This window comes from Cetorhinus maximus, chromosome 14 (genome assembly GCF_964194155.1).
Source record: "Cetorhinus maximus chromosome 14, sCetMax3.hap1.1, whole genome shotgun sequence".
Classification (NCBI taxonomy): Eukaryota; Metazoa; Chordata; class Chondrichthyes; order Lamniformes; family Cetorhinidae; genus Cetorhinus; species Cetorhinus maximus.
The window spans coordinates 64508635-64535830 of record NC_135892.1 but is presented as its reverse complement, the minus strand read 5'-3'; the positions used below and the strand labels follow the sequence as shown (position 1 = coordinate 64535830).

Genomic DNA, 27196 nt, shown 5'->3' with positions numbered 1-27196 from the left:
GGAACCGATTATATTGTAAATCCTGGTGCATAGCGCACTATTGGTTATAGCCATTATAAAGCATGTTTAGAAAATCATTTATTTATATGCATCACATTTTACAATCTAAACAGTGGAGATGTTAAAAAATCTATGGAGTTACTACTTTATTTGGCATTTTTCTTAAACCCTGAAGCACTGTTAAACCATTATACTTACTATATCAGGCACAGGATTCTCAATTTGAACCATCAGACAGAAATACGACAGGTGAAATATTAATGCAGTTCTCCTTCACTGGAGGGATAAACCTTTCTTATGTGATATTTCATCAAATATTAAAATAAACTTGCATTCCTGTGGTGGAGTTTGATCCCGTAGGATGATACCATGTTAATGCATACAACAATTGTATGAGTAGCTATGGTTACAATCATCCTTCACTTGTGCAGAGATTGAATGCACAGGTATTTAAAGAATTTTGACCATAACTAGCTCATGACAAAGTAGTTCTGCTGGGCTGCTATCTCATTAGCATGGAATAAATTCTGCATTTCGCATACATGAGAATACCAGTGCAAAATGTTATTAGCAATATGTCAAAAAAATTCAAGACTGAAAAATCAGTAAATGCAAAATAACATTTTATTTTGTAGAAACGTATTTCAATATTGCAATGCCATGGTGAAAGCAAAGTGAAATTACGTACCAAATTGCTGACCACATACTTAAATTATAAATATCTATGCATTGATGTGCATCTGCAACCACCACTTCATGCAACAGCTTGCGTTTATATAACACCTTCAACAGGGAAGCACATACCAAGGTGTTTCACAGAGGCCAAAGTAAAAATATGACACTGAGCCACTGATGGAGATAATAGGATGGGTGACAAAAAAGTTAGTCAGAAAGATAGGTTTAAATGAGGTACATAAAAGTGAGAAAATTGACAAGCCTGTTACCAGAATCAGCGGTAAATGGCAAGATGCTTTAAAAATAACGATAGTTTTGGAATGCCTCAATTGCAATATTTCATGGTTGAAATGGCACAAAATGAAAGAAGTGATGTCAGGTGACTGAATAGGGACTATAAATAGCATCAAAGAATCATAGAATGGTTAAAATACAGAAGGAGGCCATTTGGCCCATTGCCGGCTGTCTGGAAGAGCAACCACCTAATCTCACTACAAGCCTTTTCCCCGCAGCACAATTTTTTCTTCTTCAGATAATTGCCCAATTTGCTTTTGAAAGCCAAGATTGAATCTGCCTCCACCATACTCTCAGGCAGTGCACTGCAAATCCTAACTACTCACTGTGTAAAAAAGTTGCTCTTTTGCCAATCACCTTAAAATGGTACCCTCTGGTTATTGATCTTTTTGCCAATGGGAGCAGTTTCTCCCTGTCTGTCAAGACCCTTTATGATTTTAAACATCTCTATCAAATCTGCTTTCTTAATCTTCTCTTCTCCAAGGAGAACAGTCCCAGCTTCTCTAATCCATCCATGTAACTGAAGTGCATCGTCTGTAGAACCATTCTTGTAAATCTTTTCTGCACCCTCTTTAATGCCTTCACACAGTTCCTTAACTGTCGCTCAGTCAAAATCCTGGAACTCCCTCCCTCCCTAGGATGTTCCTAATCCACATGAATTGCAGCGGTTCAAGAAGGCAGCTCACCACCATCTTCTCAAGGGCAATTAGGGATGGGCAATAAATGCTGGCCTAGCCAGCAACGTCCACATCCCATGAATGAATAAAAAAAATAGGGTAATCAAAGTGCCCCATTTTAACAATTGTATAACAACCTCACCTCTCTGTAATTTCCTTGCAAATGTCTTCTTCCATCTCTTTCCCACCAGAAAGTGGCCTGTAGAAAATGCCCAGAAATGTAATGTTACCTCTACTGTTTCTTAGCTCTCACCAAATAGATTCTGTTCTTGCCTCTCTAGGACATTCACTCTCTCCAGAACTGTAATGTTCTCCTTACTCAATGCTGCAACCCATCCTCCTTTCTTTCCTTCCCTCTAATTCCTAAAATCCTGGTAACCAGACATGCCCTTTTTTGAAATGAAAGTAGAAAATGCTGGAAAAACTCAGCAGGTCTGGCAGCATCTGTGGAGAGAGAAACAGAGTTAATGTTTCAAGTCCATATGACCCTTCTTCAGAGCTAAAGAGAAGTAGAAATGTGATGGATTTTATACTGTTTAAGAGGGGGTGAAGCAGGTGGGACAAGATTAAAGGTCAGGGATAGATGACAGCCAAGGAGTGACTGACAAAAATGTCATGGACACAAGACAAAGGGAGTGTCAGTGGTAGTGGTAAAAAGTAAACAAGGTGCTGATAGTGGCATAAGGGTAAGATCGCAGAAGGTGTTAACAGCAGAGCAAGGGTCAACATTTTGTGAAAGCAGAACATAAAACCAAGTGGCAGATGGCCCTGTGGGGGGCAGGGGGGTTGGTTTGGGGAAAAAATGGTCCCAATGTCTCAGGAATCTAAAGATTTCCCTCCTGCACCATCCCTCCAGCCACACATTCATCTGCTCTATTCTCCCATTTCTATACTCTCTAGCATGTGGTCCTGGAAATAATGCTTTGATGTCCTGCTTGCTAGTTTCTTCCTTAGCTCCCTAAACTCTGCCTGCAGGATCTCATCATTCTTTCTATCAATGGCGTTGTTACCAATCTGGACCTCCAACACTGGCTGTTCATCCTCCCCTGTCAGAGTGTTATGTAGCTGCTCATAGAGGTAATATGCCATCCTGGATTTATGTCTGTGGCTGCAGAAACAACCCCCTATCACATGCCCTATCACGATTGCTTTTCCAATCTTCCTCCTTCCCCCAATATACAACTAAACCAGCCTTGGTGCCTTGGGCTAAGCCCTATCTGTACATCCCAGAGGAACCATCATTCCCATTATTATTCAGAATAGAATACTGGTTGGAAAGTGAGATGTGCTCAGGAGAGTCAGACTAGAATCAGGCTCTGCATTTCCATGGTATCATCAACCATAAGTACAGGCACTGGCATACTGAAAATGACCATGGATAACCATGTCTGTGTGAAACAATTTTACTATTGCCGACAATTTTTCTGCCTCTGACACCTTCCAGTGAGGGAATCACTGTAATACTGTATAAGCCCACATGCTATCCGCAAATATATTACATGGGTGACTGATAAATAGGTCAGTACAGCTAGCTGTTTAATTTTCTTTTCCACTGTATAGCAATAGGAATATAATTTGGCTGCCTTATGTCAATACACTATTGCATTCCTCAAACTACAACTGATGGCAGTATTGATGGCAGTTATAGTGCCTCCTCTAACAATATCACTTCATCTATACATCATGACTCAGCCAATGCTACCCCGTCAAGCTCACAAACAGCCTCTTCTGGGTAATATGTAGTTGTGTTGATACTTGAAAACATTGGTGATAGGAAAGCTGTGAGGTGCCATGTCTTGGGTCTTGTGTTGTGCTAGCAAGCTCCTGTTCCAGGCCCACAATAACATAAAATGTTAGAGGATTGTTGCAAATGTCTAGTTCGTAATTCATATGTTTTAGAATATAACTTTTAGTTTTAGGAATTAAAGTTTTAACTGTAGAAAAATGGTTAAGAAACTGGTAAGCAACCCTGAAGTAAATGCAATTCAAACAAGCTTGATGTCTATTACGCTTAAAAGACTGGGATCATGCTGACTTAAGAGGTTAGGGGCTCGAAAGGTAAGATAATAAAACAGCAGGAAGCTTGCTTTTAGCTTCATAATGGTGTCAGTAAGTCTGGGAAGCATTGTCCTGTCTTTGCTAGAAATATAAGTTATTCATGTGGTTTCCCAGACTTAAAGGAAAACTTTGGAACTAAAAGGTAGTTAATTTGCCTTTCTACCTGGGAACAGACCCTGTGCATCACATTGCCATGGGGATGGGTGGAGCTTAGTGAGATTCTTTGTTTTGAGTTTATTTCTGTGAATTCAGTTAGTGCATAGCCAGCAGACAAGACTGTTTGATGTTTGGAAAGCAGTTAAGTGACTGTGTCAGCTTTGGATCTAGTTTGTAACTCCTTGGAAGTTGAGAGATAAAGCCAGACCTACACCTTAAGGAGAGTAAACACTATATCTATCGTCCTTGACACAACCTGTGATTGGGAGCTGTTATTCGGTATAAGACAAAGTTGGTAAGGGGAAAAACGACTGGAAGATTTGTTTAACTGGCAGCTAAAGTAAGAAATCTACAGTAATCCACTCAGTGAAAGGGAGTTAACCGTGTTACAGTTGGAGTTCTGGAAGTAATCAGCTTGGCTTCCAGTTTGAAACTATAACAGCGGGCGACTGGAAATCTCTGATGTTTTAAGCCACTGCACAGGAGTTGAGAGAGGCCCATGCTTGAACTGTGGAAACTAGGGCCATGAGGTTTTAAAGGAAAGTTGTAGGGTCGCTTAGCCAAAAGCTAATGGAAGGACTCCCATGAAATCTTGTACCTCGGAGAATAGCTGGAACACTGAAGAGAAATCAGAGTGAATTCCAGAGACCTGTGATATATCTCTTAGGTTGGTTCCAGGAAAGGTGAATGAACCATCAAGATTTCAAATGATCAGGAGACTCTTGGTGAGGGGGTTGGTGGGGGTGGGGAATTTAATGCTGCTTGCGTTATTTAATTTCTCTTTACATAAACGACAAAGTTTAGTTTTGTTAAGAAACATGGAATCTTGTGGTGTAGTTCTTCTGGTTAATTACTGACTGTTAAAAACTGTTTAAAAGTTAATGGTCCCCAACAGCATCATAACAGTATTGGTTCCAAGACATACCTTCTAATAGAGCTCATATCATGATATTAACTGTTTGATATGATGCTCTACTTCTGTCAGTGATAGTTGGATGAATAATCAGATGTACAGTGACTGTTTTGGTGCCACTTCATGCTCTTGTTTGGATCTAGAAAAATTTATTGATTTTACTTCCAATTTTCACCCCTCTCTCACCTTCACATCGTCCACCTCCGACACTTCCCTTCCCTTCCTTAACCCCTCTGTCTCCATTTCTAGTAATAGACTGTCTACCAATATTCATCACAAGCCTACCGCTTCCCTTAGCAATCTCAATACAGCTCCTCACACTCTGCTTCCTCTAAGAACTCCATGCCATTCTCTCAGTTCCTTTGCCTCCATCGCATTCATTCAGATGATGCTACCCTCCAAAATGACGCTTCTGACATGGCTTCCTTCTTCTTCAAGCGAGGTTTCCCCCCACTGTGGTTGGCAGGTCCCTCAACTCTGTCTTTCCCATCTTCTGCAACTCTGCCCTCACCCCTTACCCTCCCTCCCAGGGCCCAATTAGCCTTCCGGAATTAACATTGAGTTCAACAACTTCAGACCATGAACTCTCTCCTCCATCTTTACCCCTTTTCAATCCGATTTTAAATTTTTAAAATTTATTTATTCATTTTTTAAAATTCATTTGTAAAATCTTTTACACCAACCACTGCTCCACCTGCCCCTCCCACCACTCTACAGGACCATCTGTCACTTGCTTTTCTGTTTTGCTTTCACAGAGCACTGACCCTTGTTCTGGCATTAACACATTCTGCTATCTTACCTCTTTGCCACTATCAGCGCCTTCTTTAGTCTTTAATTCTACCATTAACACTCCCTTTGTCCTGTGTCTATGACATTTTTGTCAAATTTCTACTTAGCTTCCACCTGTCCCTGACCATCTATTTTGCTCCACCTGCTCCACCCCTTCTTAAATGGCATAAAATCCATCACATTTCTACTTCTCTAGCTCTAAGGAAGAGCCATACAGACTCAAAACGTTAACTCTGTTTCTCTCTCCACAGATGCTGCCAGACCAGCTGAATTCTTCCAGCGTTTTCTGTTTCTGAATCAGATGTAAAAGTTGGTTGGCACTATCCCTCAGCTAGTTGTAAGCCTGTGACCTGATAGTGTTATATACAAGCTCATTCAGGGGGGCCTTTTCTAAAGAATGTAAGGCATGCAATTTCTGAGCCTGCCTCCTGCTCAGGTTTGTTCCCTGAAGTAATTTTTGACTTTCCATATACATATAATCTTGTCTGCTGGAGAACACATATCTTAAATTCAGGAAAGCAACCAAACAATTAATCACGTGTAGCACTTGGCAGGATTTCTGACATGCCCATCCAGTGGTTGAGACTCATCACCCACAAGGAAGGAAAAGACAAAAAGTTAGCACTTTTATGCCCCACACTTCAAAAGTACTTCATTGACTACAAAGCACTTTGGGAATCCAGTGGCCATGAAAGGCATTATATAAATGCTTTCTCGTCATGGAGGTATATAAATAATCTTAAGATATTGTAAGTTGAATGATCATATGCATGATGTCAGTCACTCTACGCCCCATCCTATGTGCCAGTTACAGAACATGCATCATGTTAGGTTGTAATACAATGATAAAGCTGTTTGAAGATATGTTAGGGCAAGATTTTCAATTACCCTTCTGGAGTATGGGTATAGGTGGTGAGGTAAGACAGGGTTGCAAAGTTGTGTGAAGGCTTGTACTATCTACCTGGTAAATGGTGCTGTTACTTTGAGAGTAGATTAATGAGGTGATAATTGGCCTGATGTATTTGTCCTGCTTTTTGTGGACAGGATATATCTGGGCAATTGCCCACACTGCCAGTGTTGTGGCTGCATTGGAACAGCTTGGCTAGGAGAGAGGCTAGTTCTGGAGCACAAGTCTTCAATAATCCTGCCAGAATGCTGTCAGGGCCCATAGCCGTTGCAGTATCCAAAGTCTTCAGCCGTTTCTTGATATCACATGCAATGAATCAAATTGGCTGAAGACTGGTATCGGTGATGCTGGGGACCTCAGGAGGAGGCCGAGAAGGATCGTCCACTTGGCACTTCTGGCTGAAGACAGCTGCAAATACTTCAGCCTTGTATTTTTCACTGATATGCTGGGCTTCCCCATTATTGAGGTTGGGGATATTTGTGGAACCTTCTTCTCTGGTTAGTTGTTTAATTGTCCACCACCATTCATGACTGGATGTGCCAGGACTGCAGACCCTTGATCTGACCCATTGGTTGTGGGATTGCTTAATCTATCACATGCTGCTTCCGCTGTTTGGCACGCAAGTTGTAGCTTCATTAAGTTGACATCCAATTTGTAGGTGTGCCTGGTGTTGCGCCTGGCATGCTCGCCTGCACTCTTCATTGAAACAGGGTTAATCCCCTGGCTTGATGGTAATGGTAGAGTGAGGTATATGCTGGACCATGAGGTTACAGATTGTGGTTGAATATAATTCTGCTGCTGTTGATGGCCCACAGTGCCTCATGGGTGCCCAGTTTTGAGGTTCTAGAACTGCTCTGAGTCTATCCCATTTAGAACGGTGGTAGTGCCGCACAACATGATACAGGGTATCCTCAATGTGAAGTTGGGACTTTGTCTCCACAAGAACTGTGTGATGGTCACTCCTGTCTCTGTGACTGGTAGGTTGGTGAGGACAAGATGAAGTAGGGTTTACCCTCTTGTTCCCTCACATACAGATTACATTTGCAGCAAATTCTTTGTTCAGGAAAATAAATCAACTTATACATTGTGTTATGATCTCGATAGAGACCGGTAACTTGTTTAGTTCTTTTTTTGAATATGAAAACCCAGACATTCACTAAAGGAGTAAAGCTACAAGGTTCATGGTTTTAAACAAAAAAAAACTACTCCAAAATCAAAGAACATGAATGCTAATAACTACATTCTAGCTTTAATAACCAGTTACATTAACGATACTAAAAGTACAAAGAACTCAGTTACTTCTACTCTAAATCAAACTTCTTAATTCAAATTTCCTTCTACACCCATTTGACTTGCTCTCAATAAGCGCAAGTCAGGCACTTATCAGAAAGTGGGACACTGACCACTTTGAATTCAAAGACTCGTATAAGGGTTGAGGTTTCTTGGCCCTTCCGCTTACTTCCAGCAAGGTTGTCCCTTTAATTCTCCTCCAAATGTTCCATGGTTGTAGACTCCCTGTTCAACATGGATGTCGCCTTAAGCGTAGCTGCCTAGTGTCAGAACTCTCCTGATTTTACTACTCTTCAACTATGGCCAGGATTTTCTGTTCGGCCTGTGGGGGCGGGCCCCACACGCTGATGCGTAAAATGACGCGCGGTGACGTCAGGCTTGCATTCCTGATGCCAACACGCATCATTCCGATCTTTCGTTTGGTGGGTGCGCACCGGAGTCGGCTACACGCCTGTCGAACTGTCAAAGGCCTGTTAAGGCCATTAATAAACTAATTAAGCAATTTGACAGGGCTGCCGGTCCAACCTTAAGGTTGGTGGGCAGGCGAAGAGCCCGGGTGGCATTTTTCATGAAACCTCATCCACAGGCGGGGTGAGGTTTCATGAAGAGTTTATTAAATTAATAAATATTTTTAAACATTTGATAAACATGTTCCAGCTCATGTGACGCTGTCACATGAGGGGACATGTGTAAATGATTTTTACCTTTTTTATTTTGAATTTTGAAACTGGGCTTAATCTCCCTGAGGCAGCTCTGTGCCTCAGGGGGATTTCTGTGCTCTTTTGTATGCATGCGCGAAAGAGCGCAGGCCCCAACTCTCCCTCCTCTCCCCACCCAGACAGGTAGCACTGAACATTACCAGTCACGTGTCATGCCTGGTCAGGCCTTAATTGGCCCGTCCACGTAAAATGGCGGCGCGCAGCCGATCGCGGGTGGCGATCAGCTCCGTGCTCGCTCCTGACCGGCCCGCCCAATGGGGAGAAAGTTCTCCCCTATGAGTCTTGCCTTTAAATCTCTCTCTTTCTCTTCTGAGCTTGGCTGTCTCAGAAGCTCATCTCAGGAGTCCTTCAGTTACCAAGAATTTCAAACTCTTTCAGCCAACACAGAATTTCTGCTTGAAAGAGATGTTTCCTGCAGTAAGCTTATCCTTAACTAAAACCCTGCTTGAAACAGAACCGCACCTGCAACCTAATCAGCCCCATAATTAGCTTCTTGTTGACTGTTTTTCTATTTGTTTATCTCCCAGGAAACTGATCAGTTACTGGAAGCAAGGTGCTTTACCAGAAAGCATCTTCTACAGAAACCTAGTTCTTAAAGGCACCATCACCCCAACATAAAATATGGATTTTCCCCCCAAAACCACATGGGCCAGCACAGTTGTAAAGACAATTCCTATAGATGTTAAGCTGTCTATTGGGAGCTGGACCAGCACATATTGAAGAGAGGTTCAAAGAGATAATGAAGGGCACTGCAAACGACCCAGTGACAATGCTCCATGTAGGACCAAACAATATCAAGAAAAATAATTAGCTTCTTGTTGACTGTTTTTCTATTTGTTTATCTCCCAGGAAACTGATCAGTTACTGGAAGCAAGGTGCTTTACCAGAAAGCATCTTCTACAGAAACCTAGTTCTTAAAGGCACCATCACCCCAACATAAAATATGGATTTTCCCCCCAAAACCACATGGGCCAGCACAGTTGTAAGGACAATTCCTATAGATGTTAAGCTGTCTATTGGGAGCTGGACCAGCACATATTGAAGAGAGGTTCAAAGAGATAATGAAGGGCACTGCAAACGACCCAGTGACAATGCTCCATGTAGGACCAAACAATATCAAGAAAAATAACAGGGTTCTTAAAGGTCACTTACACAAAGAATAGCAAAATGGAATTCATAGGAACATAGTAACATAGGACTTAGGAGCAGGAATAGGCTATTCAACCTTTCAAGCTTGCTCTGCCATTCGAAAAGGTCATGGCTGACCTGATTACAGTCTCGACTCCAGCTTCCGGTCTGTCCCCATAACCCTCGACTCTCTTGTCCATCAAGAATCTATCCAACTCAGTCTTGAGTAAATTCAATGACCCAGCCTCCATCGCTTTCAGGAGAAGAGAATTCCAGACTAACAACCTTCTGAGAGAAAAAAAACTCATCTCCATCTTAAATTGGAGTTCTCTTATTTTTAAACTGTGTCACCTAGTTCTAGTCTCTCCTACAAGAGGAAACATCCTCCCAGTATCCATCCTATCACGTCCACTCAGGATCTCATATGTTTCAATAAGATCTTGTCTCATTCTTCTAAAGCCTAATGGGTATCGGCCCAACCTGTTCAATAAGTCCCTCATCCCGGGAATCAGTCGAGTGAACCTTATCTTAACTGCTTCTAATGCAATTATATCCTTTTGCAAATAAAGAGATTAAAGCTGCACACAATATTCCAGATGTGGTCTCGCCAAGGCCCTGTACAGTTGTAGTAAAACTTCCCTATTTTTATATTATATTCCTCTTGCAATAAATGCCAACGTTCCATTTGCCTTCTTAATTACTTGCTTTATCTGCATAGTAACTTTTTGTGATTCAAGTACCAGGATGGCCAGAGCACTCTGTACCACCGAGTTCTGCAGTCTCTCTGCATTTAAATAGTGCACTGTTTTTCTATTCTTCTTGCCAAAGTGCACAAGTTCACATTTTATCACATTATACTCCATCTGCCAAACTTTTGCCCACTCACTTAATCTATCTCTATCCCTTTGTAAACTATCTACCTCCTCATGACAACTTACTGTCCTGCCTATCTTGGTCTCATCGACAAATTTATCTACCATACATTTGGTCCCTTCATCAAGTCATTGATATAGATTGTAAATAGTTGAGGACCCTGCACTGATCCCTGTGGCACTCCACTAGTTGTAGCTTGCCAACCCCAAAAATATCCATTTATCTCTTACTCTCTGCTTCCTGTTAGCTTACCAACCTTGATTCATGTTAATATATTGCCCCTTACACAATGAGCTCTATTTTATGTTTTTTTTTTAAATTCGTTCACGGGATGTGGGTGTCACTGTCTAGGCCAGCATTTATTGCCCAACCCTAATTGCCCTTGTTCAGAGGGCATTTAAGAGTCAACCACATTGCTGTGGGTCTGGAGTCACATGTAGGCCAGACCAGGTAAGGATGGCAGATTTCCTTCCCTAAAGTATGTCAGTGAGCCAGATGGGTTTTTACAACAATTGGCAATGGTTCCGTGGTCATCATTATCAGGTTTTTAATTCCAGATTTTTATTGAATTCAAATTTCACCATCTGCCATGGTAGGATTCAAACCCAGGTCCCCAGAACATTACCCTGGGTCTCTGGAATGCTTGTCCAGTGGCAATACCACTATACCAATATGGTAACATCGGGGAGGCGGTGGTGTAAGGATGTTGTCACTGGTCTAGTAATCCAGGGTAATGCTCTGGGGTACCATGGATGATAACCATTAAACCATTGCTGAATATCGTAAAAACCTATCAGGTTGACACTGAAATGCCTTCTGAAAGGCATTCAGTTCTCAAGGGCAATTAGGGATGGGCAATAAATGCTGGCCTAGCCAGCGACGCTCACATCCCATGAGTGAATTTAAAAAAACCTTTGATGTGGCATCTTATTAAATGCTATTTGGAAATCCAAGTTCACCACATCTACAGGTTCCCCTTTATCCAACTTGCTTGTTACTTCCTCAAAAGATTATCTCTGCCTGGTCTCATTATGCTTATCTAAGTATCATGCTATAACCTCTTTAATGGTGAATTCCAGCAATTTCCCTATGACAGGTGTTGGGCTAACTGGCCTTTAGTTTCCCGCTTTCTGTTTCCCTCCTTTCTTGAATAAAGACACTACATTTGCTATTTCCCAATTTTCTGGGACCATTCTAGAATCTAAGGAATTCTAGAAGATTATAAACAATGCCTCTAGTATCTCTGAAGCCACTTCCTTTAAGACCCTAGGATGCAGACCATCAGGTCCTGGAAACTTGTCACCCTTTAGGTCTAAGAGTTTTCCCTAGTACCTTTTCCCTAGTTATGGTAATTGTTTTAAGTTTCTCCCTCTCTTTCACTTCTTGATTTTCAAGTATCTTTGGGAAGATTTTGAAGTCTACTGTGAAGTAGTGAATTCTGGATGGCGTGCTGTAGTTGGAGATTTGTTTGAGACAGTTATTTAAAAAATACACACACTCGCTCTTTAGCCCACTGTTGGGATGTATCTGTTTTGCCTTGCTGGTAAATCTCTTTGTACCCCTGGCGTTGGGTTCTCCAGTGGGCCAGCAGGTAACATTCCTCAACTTTAGTTGTTGTAGTCAAAGGTGCTTGAGTCATTGGCGTGTTAAAGTAATTTAGTTGCACAGTAGCCTCTCTGTTCTGATGTGAATATCCTGTTTTTCCAGGCTGTTTCTGATATCAGGACTTTGCTTTATCAAAGCCCATCTGGTTTAAATATTGCAATGAAACCTGACTGCTCCTGCATTTTCAAACTTTTGCAAAGAAGTCTAAGGCTTTTCTTTATGCATAAAGATATTTTTAAAATTGGCTATTGTATAAGAGCAGTAAAATAACAGTTATCTTCCGAGGTTGATAATTTATGCTGGTTCCTGCTTCGTGATATAATTTGAGTCATGTTTGATTGGGAGCAGTGTTAGAACTTGTTGAGGAAAGGGACATTTAACTAGGCTGCAGTCACCATCTGTCCTCACTGGTGTTAAAATGACTCATAAAATACAGAAATGTTATCAGTCTCCAGCTCTGGGAGAATCAACTTTTTTCGCCATGCTGATTGCTGCCATGCTCTGCTGTGTTTACATAATGCTGTACACAACCTCAGGATGTCCCAAAGTACTTTACAGTCAATGAAGTACCCTTGAAGTGTAGTCATTGTTGTAGTTTGGGAAACAAAACAGACTATTTGTGCACAGCAAGCTCCTACAAACAGTGATGAGATAATGGCTAGATATTTTTAATGATGTTGTTTGAAGGATCAATATTGATCAGGGCACTGGGAAAACTCCCCTGCCCTTCTTCAAAACAATGCATGGAATATTTTAAATCCATCTGATAGAGCAAATGGGGACTCTGTTTCATGACTTATCTGAGAAAAAGGCACCTTCAACAGTGCAGGACTCCCTCATTATTGCACTGTACTACCTGAGCATGAGTTGTTATCTGTGTTGAAGCAGTACACAGGTCTACAATGAAGCTGGTGAAAGGCCTACATCAGGATATTGTCCAGACAATTCCACAACTTTGTGGACAGAACATGTATTCTAATGTGAACTGCAGGGATAGCAGATGGAATCACTGCATCTGAAACAGCATTCCAGCTATCACATCTTGCAGAGTGTGCACAAGCTCTCAAAGGTTTCAGCATATCGATGGTGCTCAGAATTACTGCCTCATGTTTCTTGCAGATTGCATGCCAGGAGCACAGTTTCAGGAAAATGACCCCTATTGGGTTTGGTTTTGCATGTGACTGCTTATATTGGGTGGGTGGGGTGCAGAGTGAGCCCATCGTTTCATCCAGTTTTAGTCAGAGGCCCAAGCTGTTTTCATGGTTGGACTTCATTAGCATTCTGCTGATGAGCTGCTTGCTCTTTTGGAACAGCTTGTCATTTTAGAAGGGGTGGGACACTCAAGCAATCCAGGTAAGACAAGGCTGTGAAACAACGAAGGTGGGTCAAGTCATGCAGCCCCAGGAGAAGCACTAATGTTGTTAATTGCTTTGGGATGCAAGATGGGGCTTCAAATGGCAGAAGGAGGAGCAACAGTGTTTGCTGTAAACAAAAGTCCCTGCACCTCTGACTTCCACTCCAAGTAAAGTCAGGGCTCTAACATCCTCAATTGTGCAAACAAATGCCATTCAAGATGGCCCATCGCCGTCTCAGGGCAAGTAGGGAGGGAAAATAAATATGGCTTTGCCAGTGCCAGAAATAAAAATTGAAATCACACAGTAGCACTAATGCTTACACTGACTAGAAATTCCAAGCCACTCATTCATTAGAGAGCTGCATTTAAAATGTTGCCATCAAACCACCGGAATAACACATGTTCCTCTTTCCTTCATCTAGATGTACCACAAGATGAACAACTGGGGGCAGTAGACAAACCTCATATTTCATAACACACAGTTCCTCACACTGACTCTGAAAACACCCAAAGGGAATTGGAAAAACTGAGGCAAGGAAGATGTACAGCATGACGCACCGACCATAAGTGAGCAGGAGCAGGTGGAAGGGACAGAGAATGAGCCAAAGCCTGGACAGCAAGCTCAGCTTGCTTAGCTGACAAGAGCAGGAACGCTGATCCCAGGGGCCCTGCTCTAAAAGCATTCTATGAAGATGAGAGATTGCTGCACTCTACTTTCATTAGATAGCAACAGGCATTGAGGAGTCCACTGCCCTTCAGCATTATGCTGAAATCAAAACTAAAAATGCCACTAGAAAATAAACTCCTGAGTCTGAGTAAATGGAAGGCAGAATTAGGAAAAAACACAACAGAACAGGCCATTCAGCCCAACCAGTCCATGCCAGTGTTTATGCTCCACTCAAGCCTCCTCCCACCTTTCCTCATCTAAATCTACCATCATCACCCTCTATTCCCTTCTTCCTCATCCGCTTTTCTAACTTCCCCTTAAATGTGTCTACATGAAGTCTTGTGGTGCAGTGGTTAGCATCCCTACCTCTGAGCCAGAAGCTCTGATTTCAACCTGCACTCCGTGACATGATGACCACAGAAGGTGCATGCATGGTGTTGCCAAGCAGGCTGATTGTCAACCTGTAAATCCTTCCAATAAGCCTACGGCAGGTGGTAAGAGCAGGAGTGCTTCCTGGTCAGAAATGTGTGGTAACTGCGATGCAGCAGCATTCCCCACATTAAAGGATTCCACGTGCAAGCTCTTGCCACGGGCTCTACGGCAAGAATCCTTCTCACTTCAAGGGACTGCTAAAGAGGGAAGAGAAATTATTCACTTCAACCACTCCCTGTGGAAGTGAGTTCCACATTATTACCAGTCTTTGGTAAAGAATTTCCTATCGCATTTCATAGAGACTATCTTATATTGATGGCCTCTGGTTATGCTCTTCCCCACAAGAGGGAACATCTTCTCTGTATCGACTCTATCAAACCTTTCAGAATTTTAAAGACCTCGAATAAGTGACCCTTCAACCTTCTTTTTTCAGGAGAAAAGAGACCTAGCCTGTCAATCCTTTCTTGATATGTATACCCACACATTTCTGGTAACATCCTTATAAATCATCCATGTATCCTCTCCAGTGTCTCTATATATATTTTATAATTTGGCGACTGAAAATGCACATATTGCTCTAAGTGTGGTCTAACTAAGGTTTGATTCAGGTTTAGCATAACATCCCTAATTTAGATTCAATCACTTGAGAAAGAGAGTCTAGTGCTTGATTTTTTTTATTGCCTCAATAAGTTGTGGCCAACCTCTTATTGGTATAGACATAAATATCAATACTCCAATGTTCTGCTAATTCTGAGGATTTATGTCTCAATGCATTGTGGAATGTAAGATGCTGCAAATATCAAAGCATGTTAAATAATTGTAACCCATTATCACGTCCTCAACCAGTATAATTATTGCTAACATTCAGGAAGAGTCATATCAGCATTGTCTTCAGGTCATCAATACTGCATGCACAAATACAAATCAGTTTGCAAACTTATGTTCATACATTTTTGCAAGTTCTGTTTTTCCTCGAGCCTACTTGCAAAATTTGCTGACATAAATTGCAACAGAGATTGGATTTAACACAGTGCCGTAGGCTCTGCTCTCCCTGGCTAAAAAGTCCGTCCACAATCCCAATGGCTGCCCACAACCATTTCATGCTGGGAGCAGCATTAACTGGCTGAAGGCGGGACTTCTTCCCCTCTCTAGGGAGCAAGTCCTGCCTTAGAGAGCTGCTGTTCAATTGGATAATTAAAGGTGGGGCCTGACCAGCGAGCAAGAATCAAGGACCCCTCCCCCCCCACCTCCCCGCCCACCCCCCCACATTCCCGATCCTTGGCTGATATCAGCCCACGCAGTAAAGCTGCTGGGCTTTCTGAGCCACCCCCCTGCCATGGGTATAATACCCTCAGCAGCGGGATGAGGTCCTTAAGTGGTGATTAATTGGCCAAAGGCCCAAATAGCCCCAAGGGAGGGAAGGCTGCTTAACAGCTCCCTCGCCACCATTTAGGCACAATGAGGGCAGCAGCAGGCAAGTAGGTGGCAAGCATGATGCCAGCTGGATTTTATACACTCCCCACCACCTTTAAACCTGCCAACAGTGCAGCATATATTGGCCTGGATGTTTCCATTTGTTTTGCTGTATTTTTGCATTGTAATTCGGTCATAATCAATGTAATCGGCACAAAAGATTGGTGAATTTTATACACTAAATGTGTTTAGCACAACTCGAGTTTCTCCAATCTCTTGCCCTAGTTTCCAAAACATTGTGCTAGAAGCAGGTCCTGCCTACGAAACTGGCCACACTCCCAGTATGAATTAATCGGTGCTTGTTTGCAGCCTTTGAGAAGTATATAAAAATTAAGCTGATTCTTTTGGGTGCAAGGGCACTAATAGGAACATTTTAAAAGCTTTTGAATGTTTCTTTTGATTAACAAAGAATCTGTTAGTTATATACCAGGAAATAGTTTGGTGTACTTTTTAAAAGTCATCTTCTGTTATTTAGAAGTGGGTCAATCACAGCTGGTGGATTGGCACTGTGTTTAAAAATAAAAATTAAAAATGTGCATTTTTTTGCAATCAATCAATTTGCAACTGTGTTAATCAAACTGTGCAAAGTTACCACTCTTACATACATACAGGAATAATTTAAATGCAAAATTATTTTTTAAAGGATTACATTTTAAAAATATGCCCGATTGAACTCATTCATGGCAGATTTTTTGTTCACAATTTTAAGATCAGTTTGCGCCCATTTTATTGACTGCGGCCAAGGGTGGGATTGTCCCAGATTTGCACTAAGTGCTGTAGCCGGCAGGAGAAAATGGCGTTTTATCCGCCAGCCTCAACGGCGACTTCTTGCGCCATATCATCCAAACCCGCCGCATTAATTATGCATTCCTGGGAAACATGCCATTTCCATGGCGGGTGGATTCTCATTCGCCCGCCACTCCATCACCTCGCTGCTTTATCACGCCAGGTGCCACAGATAAAGCGCAGTGGTGCACACATCCCTCAGTGCGTCCAGCCCAGGACTGCCGCACGGAAGACAGGGTGGCCCCGAAAGGCAAAAAGAATTCAGCCCCTTGCTTCAGTGAACATCCCTCGAGCGCCTTTTGAAGCAGTGGAGGCCCACCATGATGTCCTCACCCCCCTCTCTGGCTGCAGGACGGGCAGCTGCATCACCAGTCCAGTGTGGGAGGTGGATCTGCATTCCATCTCAGGAGCCATGGGTGAGCTTCTGCAGAGACAATGGGAGAGGAAAACAAGGCACCTCAATGTCCCTCCAGGTGCTCCTTCCCCTCAAGGAGTCAGGTCCCCGGCACTCAAAGGGGGGAGGAGCAGTAGCTGGGCACCCCTGGGTAATCCACTCGGGAATCTCAGAGGTTGTCTTCTCCTTCTGAGTCCTCTTTGCCTGTGAGCCTATCAACCTCGTCGTCTGTCACCAGAGAGGGAGCAGCTGGCCAACCAGTGATCCTGGAGGGAGAAGTGTGTGTGTAGCAGGGCCTTTCGGAGCCTTGTGTAAGCACACCCCAGTGCACGTGGATCCTTCGTGTATCACACTCACCTCAATTTTTTTTTATTCGTTTGTGGGATGTGTGCTTCACTGGCTGGGCTAGCATTTGTTGCCCATCCCTAGTTGCCCTTGAGAAGTTAGTGATGAGCTGCCTTCTTGAACCACTGCAGTCCATGTGGTGTAGGTACACCCACAGTGCTGTTAGAAAGGGAATTCCGGGACTTTGACCCAGCGACAGTGAAGGAACGGCGATATATATCCAAGTCCGGATGATGAGTGACTTGGAGGGGAATGCCCAGGTGGTGGTGTTCCCATCTATCTGCTGCCCTTGTCCTTCTATATGGTAGTGGTCATGAGATTGGAAGGTGTTGTCTCAGGAGCCTTGGTGAATCCCTGCAGTGTATCTTGTAGATGGTACACACTGCTGCTACTGTGCGTCAGTGGTGGAGGGAGTGAATGTTTGCGGATGTGGTGCCAATCAAGTGGGCTGCTTTGTCCTGGATAGTGTCAAGCTTCGTGAGTGTTGTGGGAGCTGCACTTATCCAGGCAAGTGGGGAGTATTCCATCACACTCCTGACTTGTTCCTTGTAGATGGTGGACAAGGTTTGGGGAGTCAGGTGGTGGGTTACTTGTCACACGATTCCTAGCCCCTGACCTGCTTTTGTAGCCATTGTATTTATATGGCTAGTCCAGTTCAGTTTCTGGTCAATGGTAACCCCCAGGATGTTGATAGTGGGGGATTCAGTGATGGTAATGCCATTGAACATCAAGGGGCGATGATTAGACTCTCTCTTGTTGGAGATGGTCATTGCCTGACATTTGTGTGGCACGAATGTTACTTGCCACTTGTCAGCCCAAACCTGGATATTGTCCAGGTCTTGCTGCATTTGGACATGGACTGCTTCAGTATCTGAGGAGTTGCAAATGGTGCTGAACATTGTGCAATCATCAGCAAACATCCCCACTTCTGACCTTATGATGGAAGGAAAGCCTTTGATGTAGCAACTGAAGATGGTTGGGCTGAGGACACTACCCTGCGGAACCACATCGCGGACACCGCATGGACTGCAGTGGTTCAAGAAGGCAGCTCACCCCCACCTTCCCAAGGGCAACTAGCGATGAGCAATAAATGTTGGCTCAGCCAGCGAAGCCCACATCCCGTGAATGAATTTTTAAAAATGACAGCCAAATGCCATCTAGAAGGACAAGGGCAGCATGAGAACACCACCACCTGGAAGTTTCCCTCCAAGTCACTCACCACCCTGGATTGGAAATATATCACCGTTCCTTCACTGTCGCTGGGTCAAAATCCTGGAACCCCCTCCCTAACAACACCTCAGGTGTACCTACAGCACATGGACTGCAGTGGTTCAAGAAGGCAGCTCACCACTACCTTCTCAAGGGCAATTATGGATGGGCAATAAATGCTGGCCTAGCCAGTCAGGCCCACATCCCATGAATGAATAAAAAAATTGTTGAGCATTTACTAATTGAGTGGACACGAACAGATTCAATATTACCCTTGGTCCACCTACGCTTGCTTTCTCTATACTGTTTCTGTATCTCATCATAAAGACAGTACAAATAGCACAACAGACTGAGCTCAGGAAGCTAAATAGAGCAGTTATTTGCAGGGTAAGTGGTGTCCCTTGGACAAAAACAGGTGAAACCATTCCATATGTTGGACAAAGCAGACAAAGCAAAAGCCATCAAAGTCGGGAAAAAGCGTGCAAACTGTTACCTTGAGGTGCTATTGGTGTGGCAGGAAAACCCTACGCAAGCGGGAAGAATGCGCAGCAGCAGAAGCTGAGTGCCACAACTGTGGGAAGTTTGGACATTTTAAAATAGTCTGCAGATCCAAAGTTCCTGTAACTCATGGGAAGAAAGAGGTTACAACAAAACAAAGTAAAATTCAAGTAGCGGAAGAGCCATAGGAAAAAACAAATAACCTTCTTAGAAGTTGTTAACGAAACATAAAATAAAAATTGGAGCATTAAATTAGAAGTTGATGGTCACCCCACGACCACTACCATCTAGAAGAATAAGGGCAGTTCCCCTCCAAGTTACTCAGCATCCGGACTTGGAAATATATCACCGTTCCTTCACTGTCGCTGGGTCAAACTCCTGGAACTCCCTTCCTAACAGCACTGTGGGTGTACCTACGCCACAGGGACTGCAGTGGTTCAAGAAGGCAGCTCATCATCACCTTCTCAAGGGCTACTAGGGGTGGGCAATAAATGCTGGCCCAGCCAGCGAAGCCCACATCCTGTGAATGAATGAAATAAAAAGTTAAGATGCCCTTTAGAATTGTTAGAAGTGGGCATAAATGTGTGCAAAAATTGCATCACTGTCAAACTAATTAGAACTGTCAACAGATCTGTAAAAATCAAATCTGTCAGAAGCAACTGTCCAGAGGGCCTGTCAAGAGGACTTGTCAAAATTGTCAAGGTGAACTGTCAAAGGGAGCTGTCAAAGGGAGCTATAAAGCTGTCAAAGCATTTAAAAGTCCTGCCTTTAAATCTTTGAAAAAAAAAGAAAAATGTCTGAAGGTTAAAAAAATGGTTGCTTGTTATTTCACTCTCTCTGTTGACAGGAGCCTGAGGGCTTCCATTACTTAATTAATCATCTATGACTGATTTCACAACCATCCATTATCACTGTAGGGTGCTTGCCATTTAACAGTTTGATTGACAGCTACAAGTAGTTACAGACTCTTTGATGTAGGACGATGAATTCCAATGCTTGTTGATGTGCAGGATTGTGTACTTGAACAAAACATTGAATGTTATAAGGCTTCATTGAGTTGAAGGAATGTAAATGTAGTAAGTGGGTTTTTAATGAAGGACAGTGTTCATTTTCCAATATAGTAAGGTCTGCAACAGGAACTTAGAAGTTTTATAGAACTTTATTTTATCTCATCTCTGAAGTCTGCCTATGGTGGATACAAGGTGAGTTGGCATGGTAGGTATAAGGGAAAAGGATGGTTAGTGGGGGCATGGAGTGGCATTAAGTTGGGATAGTGGCTATAAAGGGCCGGGGGGTGGGGGTTGTGGATGTCACAGCTTTGCATGTGGCCCGTAAACAGTCATGGAGGGTTGGTGGGGGGCATAGCTTGGCGTGGGGGCTGTAAAGGGGCATGGAGGGTGGGCAGGGGGAAAGTCTGGCATGGGGGTATGAGGGGCCATAAAGCTTGTTTAGAGGCTAACTTAGCATGGAGGGCATGAGGGGTCATTGGGGGTGGGTGGGGAGCATGAGGTGGCATGGGTTGGCACAGATGGGTATGGGGAGTGTGCCGAGTACTGAGGGATGTTTCATGTTTTATTCTTCTTTTAATATTTTGGATGCAGTGCAGGAACCCTGAGGCAGGCCTTCCATCCAACTGGTCTCCACACCCACCATTCTCCTCAGTTCTTCTAGGGGTGCCCGCCCTGAACTCTAATCCAGCTCACCACGCCCCACACCCCACCCCCCTCCCAACTGAAAATCCAATGCCCAGGCAGCCATTTTTAAAGTTTGGGTTTGCAAAGCCAGGAATTCTCCCGTATCAACACACCCAGCCTGGGAGTGAAAATGTTACAATCTATGTTATAGCCAAAACAAACTGCCTGCAGTTAGATCAATCACTTGATAATGAAAGCTGTGACCTGAAACCTACAAAATAGATTCTACATGCTGCCGCTCATTTCCTTTTAGTAGCTGTAATTCACAAAACAGAAAGAAAAATGCTGTTATGAGAAGCAAAACATAAATAGGACAGCAGGTGAGAAAGACAAAGGCCAGAGTCGCCAGAATGGTCCAAATTCAGAACTTGCAGTTCCCCTGCTCTTAGTCTCAAGACCTGCACAGAGATTAAGTTAGCATATTTCTTCAATTGTTGTTTTGGTAAATGTACAGCCAGTTTGGTACTGAGCCATATGCAACAGCAGCTCAGGGCTGATTCCCATTCTATGCTAAACTAATTATAGGCAGCCAGATGGTAATAATGGTATGGCATGGTACAACACGGGTCCTCAGCACTACTGGAGTAATAATGGAAATATCGGACAGGACTTGTGCGCTGGCTTGTGACTTGTGTTAAAAAAGTGCAACTTGTGGATTCTAGATAAGGTCAGGATGGGATGTGTGTACAATGCTACCAAAGGATGAAGAGCAAATCAACAATTCACGATCCAGGATTGAAGGGTAGAAGTTGGGGCTTATTGTACCCAGTTCTGAATGGAAAATAGTATGAACAGAGAGGTTAAGGACAATCAAGACAGGGAAACCAGAACTTCTTTGAGACTGGCAGTGTTGGAAAAGTAGTAGAGACCACAGAAATTGTTCACTATAAATTGTATGGAGGGTAAAGCTGATTTTTGGTCATGGTGCACAATGGGTGTCAGTGAATTGCAGGCCATTTTACATTCTGACCGATTTTCTCCTCCATTGAGGTTTATATTGAAGAGTTAAGCAAGCTACCAATTTGCCATCGTCCATTTTGCATTTAGCCAAAGAACAATTTCACCCCCATTAATTCCATGTATGTGACATGAAAGGCAAATACATCCCTATCTTCTGATTTTATTCATTAACTACTTTGGCTCAGCTCTCACCAGTTAGTAATTTAAAACATAATTTATTGCTATCTTGTAACATACCCCTATTGAACATCTGACAGAAAAGTCATACTGCACAAATTTGGCTATTTTGTGATCACTGGATCCTATGACGATGAAAATATTGATACGTATTTGACATATACAGCCCATATGTCTAAGTTCTCCAGCATTTATCTACTACACAAGCTGTTCACCTTATATATTTTACACAAATAGATATTAACACAAACAAACTTTAACACTGAATGTTGTGATAAAAAGAGCTTCAAGCAAACATTGTATTTTTTCATTCTCCAACAAAAACTGGTTACAAGGTGCATTTACTTACATTTCATTAAGATTGGGTAGATTGACAAAGGTATTTTCTTCAATGTTCTCCAGAACATCATTCTGTAGCACCCAACTGCCATATGCAAAAAACAGAATAAAGATGAGATTAAAAATTAAAATAACACAAGGATATTTCAATATTGTCTTCCATAATGCTATGGGTATTACAGAATTATTATTATAGGTATAACATGAAATCATAAGAGTCAATTATGGCATAGGAGGAGGCTACTCAACCCATTGAGCCCATTTCAGCACTTTATAGAGCAATCCAGTTAGTCTCATACACCTTCTCCTTCCCTGAAGCCCTGTCAGTTTATTTTTCTCAAGTGTCAACCCAATTTCCTTTTGAAATCATTGGTCATCCCTGCTTCCATCACCCTCATAGGCAGAGAGCTCCAGGTCATTACCACTTGCTGCACAAAAATTTTGTTGCTCACATTCCCTCTGCATCTCTTGCCCAAAACCTTAAATCTGTGCCCTCTCGTCCAAGTGCCATAAGCTAATAGGAACAGCTTTTTACCTGATCTATACTTGTCATAATTGTGTATACCTTTAGCAAATATCCTCTCAACCTCCTTTGCCCCAAGGAGGACAACCCCATCTTCTCCAGCCTATTCTTGCAGCTAAAATCTCTCATCCATGGAACCTTTCTGGTAAATTTCATGTGCGTCTTCTCAAGGACCCTCACTTCTCTCCTAAAGTACGGTGACAAGAGTGGAAGCAATGCTCTAGTTGTGGCCCAACCAGAGCTTTATATAAGTTCAGCATAACTTCCTGGCTTTTTCTCTCAATGCCTCTATTTAGGAGCCCCGAGATTCCACATTCTTTGCTAACTCAATGTGTCCTGCCAAAGATCACATCACTCACAAGTCCATCTGTCCCTGCACAGGCTTTAGAACTGTGTCATTAAGTCTATATTGCCTCTACCTATCCCTTCTGCTAAAATGTATCAGCTCACCCCTTGCTGTATTCTATTTCATCTGCCAATTATCTGCTCATTCGGTTAGATTGTCTTTTGGACCATCCAGAACAACTCGGTGACATTGGGTGAGGGGACCTGGGTTTGCAATTCAGATGAATGACAACAGTGAAGACTGAAGGCAGATCTTTATTAGGCAGGTACTGTGGGAAGACTTCTTCAAATCGTGTATGTATGAGCACCTCGAAAGCCTCCTTTCCACCATGTCATTGCACCCTCCATGCGGCCCCTCAAATCTTTCCAGATGCTTCATTAACTTATTCTTTCATGGGATGTGGGCATCAACGGCAAGGCCTACATTTGTTGCCCATCTCTAATTACCCTTGAACTGAATAGCTTGCTAGGCCATTGCAGAGAGCTGTTAAGAGGCAACCACATTGCTGTGGGTCTGGAGTCACATGTAGGCCAAACCAGGTATGGAAAGCAGATTTCCTCCCCTAAAGGACGTTAGTGAACCAGATGGGTTTTCAAAACAATTGATGATTGTTTCATGGTCACCATCACTGAGACTAGATTTAAATTCCAGATTTTATTAATTGAATTTAAACTCCACCAACTGCTGTGGTGGGATTTGAACCTGTGTCCCCAGAGCATCAGCCTGGGCCTCTGAGTTACTAATACGGTGACATTACATATGGCACTGTCTCCAGCTGCAGCTGGTCATCAGCTTCCTCATCATTGTTCTCATCTGAGGATGCCTCGGACTCCACTAAACCCTCAGTGGCTAGGGCCTCCCCTCCTCTGCAGCGTCAGGTTGTGTAAAGTGCAGCAGACCAACACGAGCCGGGAAACTCTTGCTGGGGCACATTGGAATTATCCAGGCACCAGAATCTCATCTTCAGGGGACTGGTGGTCTGCTCGATGATGACTCAAATCGCCGCATGGCTAGTGTATTTCTCCACTGCCTCTGTCCTATGCTTCCTCACTGGAGTCAAGTTCAACCTTTGTCTTTATACCTTTGTGGCCGGGTACCATCTTCTTTGCGCTGATGCCTGCTTGTGCTCTCCTCTGTGCCCTTCAGCCACTTCTCCATCCCGAGGTTGCCCCTGCAGTTACACATGAGGTTGCTGCTGTCCAGAACTGTGTGCCGACACCTCCCTCCCTCTCAGCTTCTCTTCCTTACTGGAGGGCTGCCTCCTGAGTACATGATGCCCATGGCTCTTGGGCAAAGTCAGTCTGAAGGGCCACTTTGCCAGCTGCTTCCTCAACATTGCCCACCTCACTTTCCTCTCAGGCCCCTCTCAATTGATGCCCAGGCCAGGAGCTAGTTGACATGATGGAGGCTTGACCCAAAATCCCTGGCACGATAACTCTCCACCCTCATGCTTTTCACTCTGGCCGCGCTGCACCAGCCTTCCTGTGAACTGGCTGAACCTCTGGCTGCCGAATGCAGCAATGACATCAGCTGCCACCCTTAAATAGCTGCTGGGCCTCTGACGCCCCATGGCCTCCACTTGCCTTGTATAGTTCGGTCAATTGGAATCTTAATCAGCTTAACAAGCTCTCAATTGTTAATTTTGAAGCACGCACAGTTCACACTTGACTTGCTGTTTGCCACTGGTAAAATGCGAAGCTGGCGGATTGATGTCAGAGTGACTTTATGCCACTGCCTCCCATACCTCCAACATCCCTCAGCTCCATCCCTTCTACAGCCATAAAATCTCAACCCCTAAAACTGAGAACAATGCTTAAGACATACAATGTGCTCTTCGATCATATCCCTTTGGATTTACGCATTTGTTAAAAATGTTTTTGTAGAAATAAAATTAAAAAAATACTTGCATTGTGGCCCGAGAGGAACATGGCTGTAACTGGGCAATAGCGCCATCATCCCCAGGATGGTGAAAGGCAAAGTTTATGGGCAGATACTAAAGATGAGCCTGTAGTGGTTTTTGTGCCCCTTGCCCCTTCCAAATTAGGTACCCTCCCAACAACCTTCCAAATGCCAGTCTGTTAGCATTGGAAGCCATTGGCGGGTGCAATTTTGTCAAAATTGATGGCATCATGTACCAAAGAATTTTGAGGTACATATTTTTAAAATCATTCGATTTAACTCAGCAATGATTTCTTATTTCCTCTCCTTTTGTTGTCAATTTTCTTTTTCCATTACTTTACTGAAGGGACTCACACGACCTTGTGTATTACTCAGTTGGCATAAAGTGCCTCCTGGAATCGTGGACATCTCATTATTCTTTATGTGTGGCCTTATTTAGATAATTAGGTAAGTACATGAGGGAGAAAGAGCTAGAAGGATACATTGATAAGAGATGAAGTAAGGTGGGTGGATAATAAACATCACCATGTAGAGCAGTCCAATCAGGCCTATTTCCCCACTCTATCCCCGTATCCTTGGAAGTTTATTTGGCTCAAGTGCCCATCAAATTTCCTTTTGAAATTATTCATCATCTCCGCTTCCATCACTCTCATGAGCAGCGAGCTCCAGCTCATTTACACTTGCTGTGTATAAACGTTCTTCCTTATATTCCCTCTGTAGCTCTTGCCCAAAACCTTAAATCTGTGTCCCTTGTACCATCAGCTAATTGGAACAGCTTTTCTTTATCTATCTTTTCTAAACCTTTCATAATCTTAAACAAATCTTCCTCAATCTCCTTTGCTCCAAGGAGAACAACTCCAGCTTCTCCAAACTAACCTTGTAGCTAAAACCCCTCATGCCTGGGACCATTCTGGTAAATCTCCTTTGTGCCCCCTCCAGGACCCTCACAGTCTTTCTAAAGTGTGATGACCAGAATTGGAAGCCAAACTCTAGTTGTGCCCTAACCAGAGCTTTACGCAGGTTCAGCGTAACTTCTCTGCTCTTGTTCTCAATATCTCTCTTTATGAAGCCCTAAATCCTTTTATAAATGTTCTCTCAATATGTCCTGCCATCCTCAAAGATCTATGCACATTTACCCCCGGTTCCTCTGTCTCTGTATACTCTTTAGAACTGTGCCACTGAGCCTATATTGCCTCTCCCTATCCCTTCTGCTAAAATGTATCACCTCATTCTTTTCTGTGGCCAATTTTGGGAGCCTATTTACATGTCCTGTTACAGTCGACTGGTATCACCCTCACTGTTTGTCACAGCTCCAAGTTTGGTATCATCAGCAAATTTTGACTGTGTATTTCAAAATTCACGTCATTTTTATGTATCATAAAAAACAATGGTCTGAGCACTGACCATTGGGGAGCACTACTGTCTACTGTCCTCAGACCTGAAAAACAATCATTTACCATGACTCATTGGGGATTGGTGGGAGTGGGGTGGGGAGGAGGGGGAGAGAGGAAGGGTCGGTGACCTGATAAAGTCTTGAAGATAATGAAAGGGTTTGATAGTATATACATAGAGAAAATGTTTCCATTCATGGAGGAGATCAAAATTACATTTCATGAATATAAGACAGTCATTAATAAATCCAATCGGGAATAAAGGCTTTTTTTGCACCGAGTGGTTAGGATGTGGAACTTGTTCCTACAGGGAGTTGTTGAGGTGAACAGCATAGATACACTTAAGGGGAAGCTGGATAAGCACCTGTGGGAGAAGGGAATAACAGGCTATGCTGACAGGGTTAGATGAACAGGGGTGGGAGGCAACTTGTGTGGAGCATAAACCTGTTGGATTGAATGGCCAATTTCCATGCTGTAAGTTGTGTGTAATTCTATGTAACGCAAGTACCTGAAAATCAATTGTAGGACTTGTACTACCAACGTGCCTGATATTACCCAAGATTCATATAGGCCAAGCATAAAGTACATTATTCATGGCTTATATTGCCAAAACATTATGGTAGCC

General features: G+C 43.1%; 1 protein-coding gene and 1 non-coding gene across 6 annotated transcripts in view; one reads left to right on the top strand and one right to left on the bottom strand.

The window, feature by feature from the left end:
• LOC144689692 (follicle-stimulating hormone receptor-like) overlaps positions 1–27196 on the bottom strand; it is a 203983-nt gene that overhangs the window by 58985 nt on the left and 117802 nt on the right. For all 5 annotated transcript variants that reach the window (XM_078556999.1, XM_078557004.1, XM_078557000.1 and 2 more), the window contains exon 3: positions 22423–22497. In XM_078556999.1, coding sequence (XP_078413125.1) covers positions 22423–22497 — 75 coding nt within the window. The remainder of the gene's footprint in view (positions 1–22422; positions 22498–27196) is intronic.
• LOC144690229 (small nucleolar RNA SNORA53) lies at positions 11975–12224 on the top strand. Its single transcript, XR_013578824.1, has one exon. It is a non-coding gene; the product is annotated as a small nucleolar RNA SNORA53 (small nucleolar RNA).